Source organism: Nannobrachium achirus, assembly GCF_963921795.1.
Source record: "Nannobrachium achirus genome assembly, chromosome: 10".
Classification (NCBI taxonomy): Eukaryota; Metazoa; Chordata; class Actinopteri; order Myctophiformes; family Myctophidae; genus Nannobrachium; species Nannobrachium achirus.
In genome coordinates this window covers 37852552-37866312 of record NC_137819.1, presented here as the reverse complement: position 1 = coordinate 37866312, position 13761 = coordinate 37852552, and the positions used below count along the sequence as shown (strand labels likewise).

Below are 13761 nucleotides of genomic sequence, written 5' to 3'. Positions count from 1 at the left end.
AGAGTCAAAGGTTGCTCCTTTGTGTTGTTGCTTTTGTTGTGTGTGTCAGGGGTGTCACACCAAATTCTGGGCCCTGGGTTCTTTAACTACCTGAGCTCACAGGGCGGCACCGAGTGCCACGCTGCGAGCTTGTATATCTGCTATTTTTGAAAAATCGTGAAAATGTGTGAGTCTTTGAATATTACACATCCTACTAAGGTTTTTTGAAAAACCTATGTTTCTATGTCAGTGATGCTCAAACCTTTTCATGTGAAGGACCCCCAAAATGATATGTATTTGGCAACAAAAAAACTAAATATATAGTTCCAGGGACCCCCCATGAAGCAAGATTTGAGTTACAAATGTTCGCTTAAAAAATACATATATTCAAAGATTTGCACACATTCTCACGACTTTTCAAAAATAGAAAAATAAATGAGCTTGTAGATCTGCTATTTTTCAATAGCTAAAGTATAGAATAATTAAGGCCCCTCCACCTTGGGCCCTAGGAACTCTTTTCCACTTTCCCCCCATTGTGACACCCCTGGTTGTGTGTGTTTTAAAAGCTGCACTATACGTAACTTTCTTCTACCTGGATTTGAACCCGGTTTCCTGACATGTTTACTATTGAGCCAAGCCTGCCTTCTCGCTCAGTCGGGGGATAAATTGAATCTTGACCATCAGGTCATAATTTGTGTCAGATCCTGTGTCTAGGTGAGACATGATGACCTTTGGGCTTTAACAAGATCTAAATGTCTCAATAGAAAAGCAGGGAGACACAATACAACCACCCACCCAGTTGTATAAGTTGTGGTATTAACATACTCTACCATACAGATTGGACAAAATTGCATTTTATTCATAAATAAAGTTAGCCTACATGCTGCTTTAAATATAGGGAAAGAAAACAACTAAACAAAGTTTAGTTGTTTAGTGTCTTCCCTAATAATTTCCTAGAGATAATTATGTACAGTGCACTAACTAATGTACATGTGTGGAGTTCTTTTTTATTTCTTTTGCAAGCACATGACTTTCACTCTACTACATGTTTTACTATTTTACTTTGTATGGACATTACAGTTCAGTAAACAGTACAGTTCCATACAAGGTCTGCTAAGAGGATTTTAAACCCAAGAAAGCCTGTGGCTTATTTCCATTGGAGTCCTTTGTACTCAATTCATCGAAACGTAATGTAATGACAGACACATACAATACTAATACTAAAAATAGACAGTTATGTACACATCAGAAAAAAATATAGGCCTATATGTACAGTGGACAGTTCTGTACAAATCAGGGGTGGGGGAAAGAAAAATATGTACAGTAGACAGTTCTGTACAAATCAATTGAAAGTGGGTTAATATTACATAATACGTTATGTAACAAAGTCCTATGTGAACTATATGACTGTCTGATGTGAGTGGGCCCTGTTGAGCCCAGAGATGGTCACTGTGCTGCTATGTTGGAAGGCCCTGAAACATGACCGTCATGGATCGACCTCAACCTGGTGTTGAGCATTGTAGCCAGTTTGCCACTACTGTCAACAAAAAAGTTCAGTTTTCAAAATAAAGTGCTTACTGAAGGGTAATAAATGTTTCAATATGGTCCGACGCTTAAGCAGAATTACCTGTATTTTCTGTATTGTTTAATAAGAAGCATTTTAATCTGATCAGTGGTAATTAAAAAAAAAAAAAAAAAAAGTTCTTAATGAATCAGAGTGCAGTACATCTCCCAACCGATGGAGTTACGTATAAAGAAATCCCAGAAAATGGCCGCCGATCGGATTAAAATGCTTCTCATTAAACAATACAGAAGATACGGGTAATTCTGCTTGAGCGTGCCATATTGTAACATTCGTGAGCCTTCAGTAAGTACTTTATTTTTGAAAGCTGAACGTTTAAGTAGACGTACGTTGCAAATTAACTACACTGCTCAACCCCAGGTTGAGGTCGATCCATGACGGACCGTCATGTTTTCATGGCTAGAAGGTGGCCACTCGCGCCTGCGGCGCTCGGGGGCGAAGAGCAGGACCAAGGTCCGCTGGCCTTCGCGCCGCTTGCAATGTCGTGGACAATAAAACGAGCGCACCCTTTCATACACTCTGACTGAATCACCAGTAAAAAACACTCTCTCCTGGCCTTCAGCCAACCTCGGGGTGGGACGGGAAGTGACGTCGATTCTCGCGCAAGGAAGGCAACCGGCTGGCGCGCCAAATTTCAAAGGACTTCCTGGGGGAGAGAAAGGAAAAAAACAGCGATAAAGTCTGACAAAAGTGCAGGAGAAATAGTGGGAAATATAAAAGTTCTACCGCGGAGCGTGTCGATCCCGTTCTCAAAGGACTAACCGCAAAGCACCGTGCAGTAGTCGCGTTGAGGCACTATCTATCCTGTAAGTGGCACTGAGCTCTTTTGACTTTCATTATTGTTGTTCGGGGATAAGGAACCAGCTAATCCTGTCTGTTTGGCTTGGCAGAGAGACGCCAAAATAAGTATATGATTTGTGTTCATGCACGCGGTGGATAGGATGATCTGCCGTGCGTGCATTTAGTTATTGTTGTAAAATGGGGGTTTATTATTTCATGTGACAAGACAAGGTTGCTGTCCTTTGCTTTGTGCCGTGGTCGCACGAGTTCTGACTGAGGAACGGGTTCTGACAGTCTAGTCATAGTGAGAGTCCATGCACGATCAGCAATATTCTTAAGGCAGTGCCTTGTTGTTGTGTCTCATTATGATTTAAAATTACTTTCTTCAGACACCGTTTGACAGCGTAATAATTTATAATTTATTATCCCACACACACAACGTTTCTAATGGAAGTACTAGGGAACACAGGAAGTTACATAAAATATTGTTGCATCCATCCATGCTGCGTTTGTTATGCAAGCTGTGAGATCAATAGTTAAATGCTAGTTACTACAGGAGCACTGCCTGAGCTGTCATTAAGTCAGTCAAACAGCAGTCAGCAGCACACTGTGAAATCCTGCTTTTATTTAACTCTGGGAGTGTAAACATGTTTTGATTGATTTATAGAATTCTTTATTAGAAGTTTGCATAGGAAAAGGTACAGTTTCATGACAGTACAGTTCACTGGTACAAGGTCAACTAAAAGCAAGGAGATCCTAGTATTAAAGCTTTTCAGCTTGTTTACACAGGAAACCTTTATTGTAACCAAATGGACCCTTTACTTCTCCATTTGTTACACATGTACCCTCCCAGATTTCAACACTGAGGATTTTATTGTGTGAGTCAATTTCTTTCTCCACTATTTTTCTTTTCAGGTCTGACAATCTGCAAGGATTTCCCCTCAAGCTTCCTTACAGCTGATGATCTCAGAATCCACTGTGACTTCCTCAGCTTCCTCATTTATAAATACAAGCGAGAATATTTTCCTGATCTAAAAGTTTTCAAATCTCTGCTCTGTGTTTATCTGTATCGTAAATAATTATCGCATTAAGGCATAGGCCCTTTTGTGTGGTATACTCCCCCAAAGCTTCTTATTTCTAAACCCTGTAGGTTACTGCTGACATTACTCTAGTGGATTTAGTGTGTGTGAGAGCTCATTTCAGCAGTCCTCCTACTTAAACGCTACCTTATATCCTCTGCACTTATTCATACATTCACCAACTGCACATAGTAGTAATAACCTCAGATTTATATAATAATACTAATACAAACACTGGTTGCTCCTGGCCAGTGTGCCTGCCTGTACACTGGGCTCGTACGTGGCCTTTAAACTAAGTTCGACCCTATACTAAGCCATATTCTTTAGACTGTTGCACAAATATCACAATATATACTGTACATTTAAAGGCCTGTAACTGGCAAACCCCTTAAGTGCTGGCACTGCAGCTTAGAATTAACCTGTGACACCTTCTAGCGCAAGTATGGCGAATAACCGCACATAAATCCCCCCCTACCCCTGCCCATAACAGAGAGGGGTGTGGCAGGTGTGTGTGTGTGTGGGTGGGTGGGGAGGGGGGTGATAGAGGTGGGTTCCTCCCCTTGAGCGGGTTGAGGGAAAGGTAGGATAAGCATAAGACTATCCTGGCCATGCTGTCGGGTGCCCAGCCGTGCTTCCAGCTGCTCCGCATCGGCTCGGCGGCGGGGGACTCGGCACGGGACCTGTACACGTTCCGGCCTGCCCTGAGCCACTCTGTGTTCCGCCTGGGCCGCGCGGCGGAGCTGTGCGACGTGACGCTAGACTCGGCGCTGGTGTCCAGGATCCACGCCGAGCTCCACGCCCACAGGGAGGGCCGAGGAGGAGGAGGAGGAGGGGAGGAGGACGGAGGAGGAGGAGAAGATGGGCTTCAAGAGGATGAGGAGGATGGCTGGACTGTCCACATCAAAGACAGGAGTAATCACGGTGAGAAGACCAGGCACTCACTTAGGGATGGGACCATATGAACATTTCATATCACGATTATTGTGACAAAATAAATCGCGATTTACGTTATCGCGATAATCAAGATCCATTATCCTGGGGCGGAACATTTGCCAAAAAATAGCTGATTTACGCGTTGTGAGCTTGTAGATCGGCTATTTTTTGGCAAAGACATTTGATAGAGTGCAAAAAAGACAATTTTAGAGGGTTTAAATGTTACCGGATATGCAGCCCGAGCTCGGCAAATAAAAGGTGAATTGATCCCAGTGCATGACGGAGCACGATATCAAGATAAATTAAATCTCCACGATACGATTATCGTGAGTGTTTTTTATCACGATAAATGATAATATCGCGTATCGTCCCATCCCTACACTCACTGGTACACAGAGGTTTATAGAAGACTTAAGGTCTGTCCATAGTCTCTCCGAAACTATGGAACAGCCGGTGGAGGTTTTGTTAGTAAATGCGACCTGACGGTCGCAACAATAGCCATATAATATCTACATATTGCTCAGCCTTGATGCACAGTTGCACACCCACACTCAAACATTCCTGTGATGCCGCACAAACAACATCCCTAATCCCTGTCCCACGCACTCCTATAAGTTGACTGACAGACAACTCGATTGCAAATGCCTGAGGAAAAAAGCAGAGACTGGTTCACAGATATTAGAGAAACGGCTGGCTCCCTCCTATTTCTTGGCATGCACATATGCTGTCACCACCTCCTATAAGAACAACACACACACACACACACGCTCCTGGCTATGTTTGACAGAAATCCAAATATAAAACAACCATGGACAAAGTGGGAATCCGCTTCGCAGATCTTGGAAAATATCCCACATGCAAGCCAGCATCTGACACTGACAGCAGTGCTGACATGAATCACAAGAGAAGAACTGAGTGTTTCAAACACAGAAAGACACGTTCACACTGTCTCTCTCACCCGCTCACACTCTACCGTTTGTTGACTGAACAGCAGGACAAATGCCAGCACTTTTAGGATGTACAGCTTCACAAACAAACTGAACACTGAGCACGCTCCACTAACGGTTGGCCAACAAACGAAATCAACTCTGTAGGCTTTGAAGACGACAGAGCCTCACGGACTCCCACAAACAACCTGTGGTGGAAAGCTAATGTTTACCTACATTAGAGCCAAAGCGACATATGGGTTTGGCTGATATATCAGCCATTATTTGATTTGATCTTTTTTTTTTTTTTTTTTTTACATCATCTGTCATCAATTACTGCATGTGTCCTGATTTTAACAAACTTCAACCCTGGTGTCCCTATTCTGGGCATGTCATAGGCAAAAAAATTCAAAAGGTTTCCAAACATTTAAAAAATACATATTGCAGATCTACAAGCTCGCAACGCATCGTAATGCAACTCATTATGAGCTTGTTGATCGTCTATTTCTGAATGTTCTCAAGTGTACATTTTTCCAAATCGATTAGAATGGATATTGTATCTTTTGACAAAATATCATCCAAAAAAATCTGGCATTGGTCACGCACGCTCTACTAGCCTGCATAATTCTACCAAACATTCTATTCAATATGTTGAATACTCTTTTTTTTTTATCTGATAATCAGACAGCCCTGCTGGCATTCTGAGGAGGGCCCTAATTCCTCCCACAAATAGTTAACGCAATGGATCTTGCAATAGACTCGCACCAACGCACGATAAGACGGCCACACTCAAAAGAATCATTTCCATAGGCCGTCCGGTATTCATATTACGTTCACTCATGCATACATAGAAAGAGATTTCTCTCCCTCAGTTATTCCAATGTTCTGGTTTTATTCTGCCTTACTGTCTGTCTGCAAGCTAATACATGCAAGAGATAAAGTACAGTGTGGGTGATCGCGGTTCAGTAAGCGAGGACGTGAGGTGTGACCTGATTTGCTTCTGGTGGGAGAGCGGGTCTGAATCCGCGGCGGTCAGACAGACTCACTCTCTTTACACCAACTTACACACTCGTGCGCTGTCGGTTTTTTTATAGTAATTTCACAGCCGGTTTCACTCACCACTTCTCATTTTTGCAGTTTTTAAAATGACCCTTTTTATGTATTCAACGCACATTTTGAATAGCTATTTTTTGCCTTGTTGTCATGGTGTTTTGACCTGGCAGCCCTTCCAGCTCCACTGTTCTCCAGCTATTCATTTGATATTCAATAAATGGCTTAATTTAGAGGTCACGCTCGATTAACTCATCCGCCCCAGCTCGTCAGGGAGTTTGCCCTTTTGGTTTTTAATGTGTATTAAAAGTTTTCTTTTTTTATTTTTAGTCCTCGGTCGACGTAAAACCTTCATAACCCCGGAAGATTAATGTTAATTCATTTCAGCACACCTGGTTGAAAAATGTAAATGTTCCTCCATGTCGAGTTTGCACGGAATCCAGTGCCAGCTCGCTGCTGCGTCTGTTTGCCAAGAAGAGCCCACTGAGCAGCACAGTGTTTGTGATATGAATCTTGCATAACAACTAAGCTGCATGTTTAAACCATAAGTAGGAGGGAAAAGAAGAAAAAAAAACATTTCCTCTTTTCTTTAATGTGTTGCTAGGCACCTGGGTCAACGAGGTCCGCCTCCAGCCCGGCATCCAGTGGGAGCTCTCGGATGGCGACACGTTGACCTTTGGTAGCCAATCATCTCCGGGGAGCCCAGAGTTCTATTTCTTATTCCAGAAGGTCAAAGTTCGCCCCCTGGACTTTGACGCCATCACTATTCCCAAGGTGAGGCTGAGGCTGATGCTGTCGCTGTGTGTGTGTGTGTGTGTGTGTGTGTGTGTGTGTGTGTGTGCACATGCATGTGTGCATGTGCCGGAATCCTTATCCAATAGAGTGCTGGTTACCTGACAGAGAGGCTGGTAGAGTAGTTTAGCAGCCCGAACTATGCAAGTTCTCACCCAACATGTAAATGCACAATACTGTATCTCATAATCGGTGTGAATTTTGTAATTTAGCAAACTTGACATATTTTTATTTCTTTTTGTCAGTTTTAGTCATTTTGAATGAATTTGAAATAAAAATTAGTCGACAAAATGAACACTGCTCGCATTAAAGCAAAGTAACGTCTTCCGTCCTTCCTTCCCAGGCGGGCACCTTCTCCTCTGACCTCCAGAACCGCATCAGGACCAGCCTGGACCGCAAGGCAGCCGCCACCTCCAGCCGCCTGGACCTGTCCAAGCTGTCCATCAACCGTGCCACCGTCATCCTCAACTCCATCGGCAGCCTGAGCAAGATGCGCGGCAGCGCCTGGACCTTCAAGAAGAGCGACGGACAGGGAGGACGAGGTAGTGTTGATTCCCTCGGCTGAAACCGTGACGAAAAATGTTCGTCGACTACCCCCTTTTTTTTCACTGACTAAATAAAAAACGAAACAAAAACTAAGATATGAGGACTGAAACTGAGACTAAATGTATCGAGAATTTCGTCGGCAAATAAAAACTAGGCTGAAATGTCAGGGAGGGACTAGTGGAGAAGAGATCCGATATAACTAAAAGACAAATCATTTTGTGTTTGCCAGCGCTCGGGTGTTGCGCTCTGAAAATAGCAGATCTACAAGCTCACAAGGCGTCGCAAAGGCGTCCCAGCGCGACGCCTTGTGAGCTTGTACATCTGCTATTTTCAGAATGCAACGTTTAAAATGAGACATTACGACACCACCAAAATATTTTTTTTGTCGACAAAATCAACTGAAAAAAAATGACTGAAATCTTATGATATTTAGTCGACTAAAACTAGACTAAAAGTGAAACATTTCAGGTGACTAAAATATCAATTATATTCAAAAGACTATGACACTAAATGGAAATTTTGCTGTCATCATAATCAACTCTAGGAGGAGGCAACACCTCGGACCCCGGCGGCTCCTCTTCATCTCCCACCTCCTCCTCCTCCTCTGTACCCCCCCTGGGCTTCCCCTCCTCCTCCTCCTCTGTGCTGCAGCCCTCCACGCCCCCGCCGCCACCCGCCGCCGCCGGGTCGATCCCCTCCTCCACCAAACCGCTCCCCACGGGGGGGCGCAGCCGCAGGAAGTCAGCCCACACGGTGCTCCTGGAGGACGACAGCTCGGACGAGTCCAAGAACCGAAGAGGTATGGCCGGAGAGGAAAGGAATAAAGAGAGGGAGAAAATGTGTGTGTGTGTGTGTGTGTGTGTCTGTAAATGAGTGCGTCATACTACATCACAAAGTTCAAGGTTGTACTTTATTGTTACGTCTTTTGTATAGGTACACAAGAGTAAAACGTATCGGTCGGCTAACGATTCCTTTTTCCCTGGTCCATTCTCGTCTTTGACAGTTTGTTCATGTGCCTGACTTTTTGTGGAAAGAAGCTTTTTTGCAGTCTGTTGTTAGTAGCTTTGAGACTGTGTAGTCGTTTTCCATGCGGCAACATCTTGAACAGACTGTATGTTGGGATGGTGTGTAGATCTTTGATGATTCCCTGGGCTTTTTTGACACAGCGTTCGTCGTACAGGGCTAGCACAAAGTAGAAAGAATAGCTGATCTAGAAGCTCACAACGTGAGGTTGTGAATCAGCGAGTGAGGTTTTTGCAAGCACAGATCTAAGCATCTAATACATACATGGGCAACTGGCGGCCCGGGGGCCACATTCGGCCCCCACCTTCACTTAATGCGGCCCTCAGGTTAATACCAGAAAATACTGATATATTATTGATTTCAGCTGTTAGAATTCCAAACATGACTTGCTTTAATTCCGTCAGTCTATATTAGTAGTACGGTAGCTTAATGACTAGTATAGTAGTATTATTTATTTTTTATGTCCAGTGTATTTGTATTTAGGTTCATAAAGTTAACATGAGTATATAACTAAATGCGTTTGAAATTAAATCAAAATGTTACATTTCAGGATTCCAATTCAAAAATAACAAAAAATAATTCAGGATTCCAATTCAAAAGAAGCAAAAATAGCCGATCTACAGCCTGCGATGCGTTTTGAGCTTGTAGATCTGCTATTTTTGCTTCTTTTGTATAAGATACTAGAATGACAAAGTAGGACGTAGCAATATGCGATGTGGCCCTCTGGAGTGAAGGTGGAAATATAGTGGCCCTCGCCATCATCAAAGTTTTCCACCCCTGATCTAATACATTTTGTGCAGCTTTCGGACCAGGAGGAGGAACAGGAGGGTTGGAGGACGGCGGCCACAGAGCCAGGGGGAGGAAGAGGAGGCGTCTGTACAAGTCCGAGTCGGACAGCTTCAACCCCCCTGTCTCTGCTGTCCCGCCGCCGCCCAGGGGCCACGGCGACACGCGGCGGCCGTTCGACCCCAAGCCGTTCCCCGTGGGCACGCGGACCATCGGCAGTTACCACGGCGCCATGACCAACAGCAAGCTGACGAGCGACCGCTACCAACACCACCTCCATCACCACCAGGCCATGTTCAAGCACCCGCAGGACACGGAGATGCACCACATCAGAGTGGGACCCAACGGGAGCGTGCCGCTCTTCCGCCAGCAGCAGCAGCAGCAGAGAGCCGCCTACTCCTCTGCGTCCGCGGGGGCCCAGAGAGGCAGGCGGCGGGTCAACAGCTCGCCCGTCTGCTCCCCTCTGGTGGTGGGGGGCGAGAGCTACACGCTGGCCTCGCCCTCGGTCAGGATCTGCACGGAAGAGCGAGGGAGGATGCAGTTCAAGAGGTTTCACCACCTGCCCACTGGGTAATTAGACACGCAGATCACGACATGAGACAAACCCCCCAAAATGACTTGTTTTCTATCGATTACACCATGAATTCATTTTTATTTTTATTTTATTTAACCTTTATTTAACCAGATAAAAACACATTGAGACATGATCTCTTTTTCGAGTGTGACCTGGCCAAGAGGCAGAAATAAAAAATTACACAATCCTTGCTTACATACGAGACATCACAACAAAAATAGAACATCCATGATACACAAAACAGATACCTAAGAACTCCAAAAGAACTTCATGGAGATTTTGTTTGTTTTTGTCGCATTCCTGAGACAAAAAGGTTATGACCCGGCTCATCGGTCAATAGGAAACTCGGTAGAAAACTCAAATTATACATAAAAAATAAAAGTCATGGGTGAACTACTCCTTTAAGCATATATATACTGTCATACGATTCATTTCAGATATCTTCTAAAGATGCATTTTCACTGCTTTCAAATCATTTGGAATCATTCAAAGTTTGGGGTAAAATTGGGTCTGTTGCATTGATGTGGGAAATAAAATTTCAATCAAATGTATTGTAAAACAAAATGTCCACCAGACTATTAGAATGTTTTATTACGTGGAGAATTTGGCACCAGCTTACTGCTGGTGGTACTAGTAGCGTAGGTTAACGGAGTGTGAAACCAACGCAGTACAAATTACAATGCAACCAACTGGGATAAAACGCATTTCGGATATCATTGTTTCATTAATACTGACGAACCTGTGCTGAACCTTTTGAACAAGGAAGGAACACAGAAAGGTTAGGTGTAATCTTCTCTTGTTCACATTGTTGTTGTTTAATGGGGCAGGTATAGCTGAACAGGTAGAGAGGTCGTCAGGGAATCAGAAGGTCCCCGGTTTGCTCCACAGCCCGGGCCTTAGTTGTCGATAGGGCTGTCACAATTATTAAATAATCTTCTAATCGTAATTATTTGACATAATCGCAAATATTTTGTAATAATCATCATAATCGTGAATGTTGAAACATTTTCATACATTGATAAAAATGTTCAGAAAGAGTGGAAATAGCAGATCTACAAGCTCACAACGCGTCACGATGCGACGCGTTGTGAGCTTGTAGATCGGCTATTTCCACTCTAACCCTAACCCACTACCAATGTTATTTTTGAAGTAGAAAGTTGTCAAATATGTCAGTAATTTCTTTGTATATTTAGGTTATGTGTCATATCTACCATGTGCAACTTCAAAGCCTAAAAGCCGAACAGAAATGTAATTATCAACGACAAAAACACAATTAAATCGTTAATCGCAATTATTTGAGTGACAATTAATCGTCATGTAAAATGTCATATCGTGACAGCCCTAGTTGTGGAAGTGTCCCATGAGCAAGGCACTTGAGCCCTAACTGCTCCCGGGTTCTGTATCAACCCATTTATACCTGGGGACCCCATCCTACAAATGTCTTCCAAATATGAAAATTACATGACTTGATTATTGTGGCAAAAATAATTGTGATTGTCAATATTATTATATTAACCATACGAACTCCCAGGCCTGTATCCCTATTTTAGTGCCATCGTAAAGTGTTCTTGGCTTGTAGATTTTCTATTTTTGGAGAATCATAGCATTCTTTACAGGAGCGTTATTATCAAGTATATATCAAGAAAGCTAATTCATCCTAGTGTATGAAGAAGTGGTTGTTAATGATGTTAGACACTGATTCTGGGCAATTAGGCCTTGCTCGCTTTTGATGTTCGCGTTAATTCCAAAGCTGTTGTGTTTGATGGGGTTAATGTCAGGGCTCGATCTGTGCACACGCAGGCCTGTCAAGTTCCTCCGCAGCCATCTCTAGTACAAACCATTTCTGCATTCGGTGTGCGTCTTAATTGTTGCCAGAAAGTCAGAAGCACACAATTATCTTGAATGTCATTGCTGTAGCATTAGGATTTCCATTCACCGCTAGAACAAAGGGCACTAATTATAAACACTCATTGGAAAAGGGTGCTCGCTGTCTTGTGGTCCTAGTGTGTCAGGGGTGTCATTCAATTTGTTTGGTGAATTTGCAGACCTTCATTATCATGTTTTACATTTGTTTCACACCTCATTTGTCACCACCTTACTAACTAAAAAGCACTTCCCGCTGTTATTGTTTCATTTGCACGTTGTCAAAAGACTGTGGGGGAGGCGGGAGCGGGTGCTTTCCAAAAAGTAATTATGAATTATTCTACAGACTAATTATAAGTTAAATAAAACAGGGAATGTAATAAGATAAGGCAGAAGTAAGACAACTGTGATGCGTTTTATACTCAGACCTTTATTAACATTAATCATCCATACCAAAGTTCCTCTTGCTTCGGTTACTTCTCTTGTAAACGGTTCATGTTGTGTGAGGACTGAGGAGAGGTTCTAATTAAAAAGGCCAAAGATAACGAGGTATTCAATTCGTGGAACGATGAGACACACCTGTGACATTACAAATACAATTTTGCCATTTTGCCGATGCTCTTATACAGAGTGACTTAATGAGGTGTGAAATCAGAGTAAGCTGCATGTTGTGATCTCTCCTCCCTCTCTCTTGCTCTCTCATCCTTTCCTCTCCTTCTTTCTCATCTTGTCCTCTCTCTCTCACACCCATTCTTTCATGTCCTTGGTTTGTGTCTCTCTCTCATCCTTTCTCCCCTATCTTTGTTTTTACTGACTAGGTTCTTGGTCTACCTACGTTTTTCTTAGTGTATTTAGTATTTAGTATTTAGTATTTCTATGCATTTGACCTTGTGCTGTCCTTGTTTATTGTTAATCGCTCTAAATTAAGAGCGTCTGCTAAATGCCTAAATTGTAAATTGAATCTTCTCTCATCTTTGTCTACAGGAAGAGACGGGGCCGTCCCAGGAAGCACCCCCTCCCCCCAAGGCCTTCGCTGCCCTCCCCTTCCTCCTCCTCCTCTTCCTCCACCTCCTCGGCCTCATCCGAGTCCTCCGGCAGCTCCTCCTCATCCTCCTCGTCCTCCTCTGAGGACGAGGAGGAGGGCGGGCCGGCGGGGGCCGCGGTGGAGCCGTGCGCGGCCCCCCGCTGCCGGCTGCCCCAGCAGGACACGGTGCAGTGGATCCAGTGCGACGTGTGCGACGCCTGGTACCACATAGACTGCCTCCACATCGACCGCAAGAAGCTCCTCATGGACCCCAACGCAGAGTTCCACTGCGGCTGCCGCTGACCCGGCCCTCTCGGGAACGGTCGACCTCTCTTGACGAAACGTTTGTTTCGGTGAATTTGTTAATTATCCGTGTAGTGTACATACATGTTATTATTCGACCTCTTTTGGGGGGCAGCCCCATGTATAATTGGGGTAACCAGCGGTGACACTGAAATTGAAACTCGTGTGTGATGTTGACTGGTGACGAATCGCTAGGTTGTCACTTCCTGGTGGTCACACAAGGACAGATTTCACAGATGACACTGAGGGCGATTTATAAAACTGTCCCAAAGGGGTATTGGGTGTGCGGTATGTAAATGATATAATGTAATTATTGGGGCTTTGATGGAACGCTTACATCCCTGCCCTTATGACTCTCAAAGGGGTGGGCCAATCTTTAGCGTGACATTCTGTGAAATCTTTCAGGACAAATATTTACAAACATTTTCTTGCTCCTGCAGAAGACGGATTGAATGCAGTGGAATTTCTCAGAACAAATTTCCATCATGCAGGCAATTATCCATTTATGAAACCATGTCTAT

The 13761-nt window shown here is 43.8% G+C and overlaps 1 protein-coding gene across 1 annotated transcript; it reads left to right on the top strand.

Moving 5' to 3' along the window:
• Positions 1-4028: 4028 nt before the first annotated feature.
• On the top strand, positions 4029-13240 carry tcf19l (transcription factor 19 (SC1), like; the record flags this gene model as incomplete). Its single annotated transcript, XM_080735452.1, has 6 exons — positions 4029-4341; positions 6934-7103; positions 7465-7663; positions 8212-8466; positions 9491-10046; positions 12898-13240. The coding sequence occupies 6 exons, from the start codon at positions 4029-4031 to the stop codon at positions 13238-13240; spliced, it is 1836 nt and encodes a 611-aa protein (XP_080591578.1).
• Positions 13241-13761: the final 521 nt, after the last annotated feature.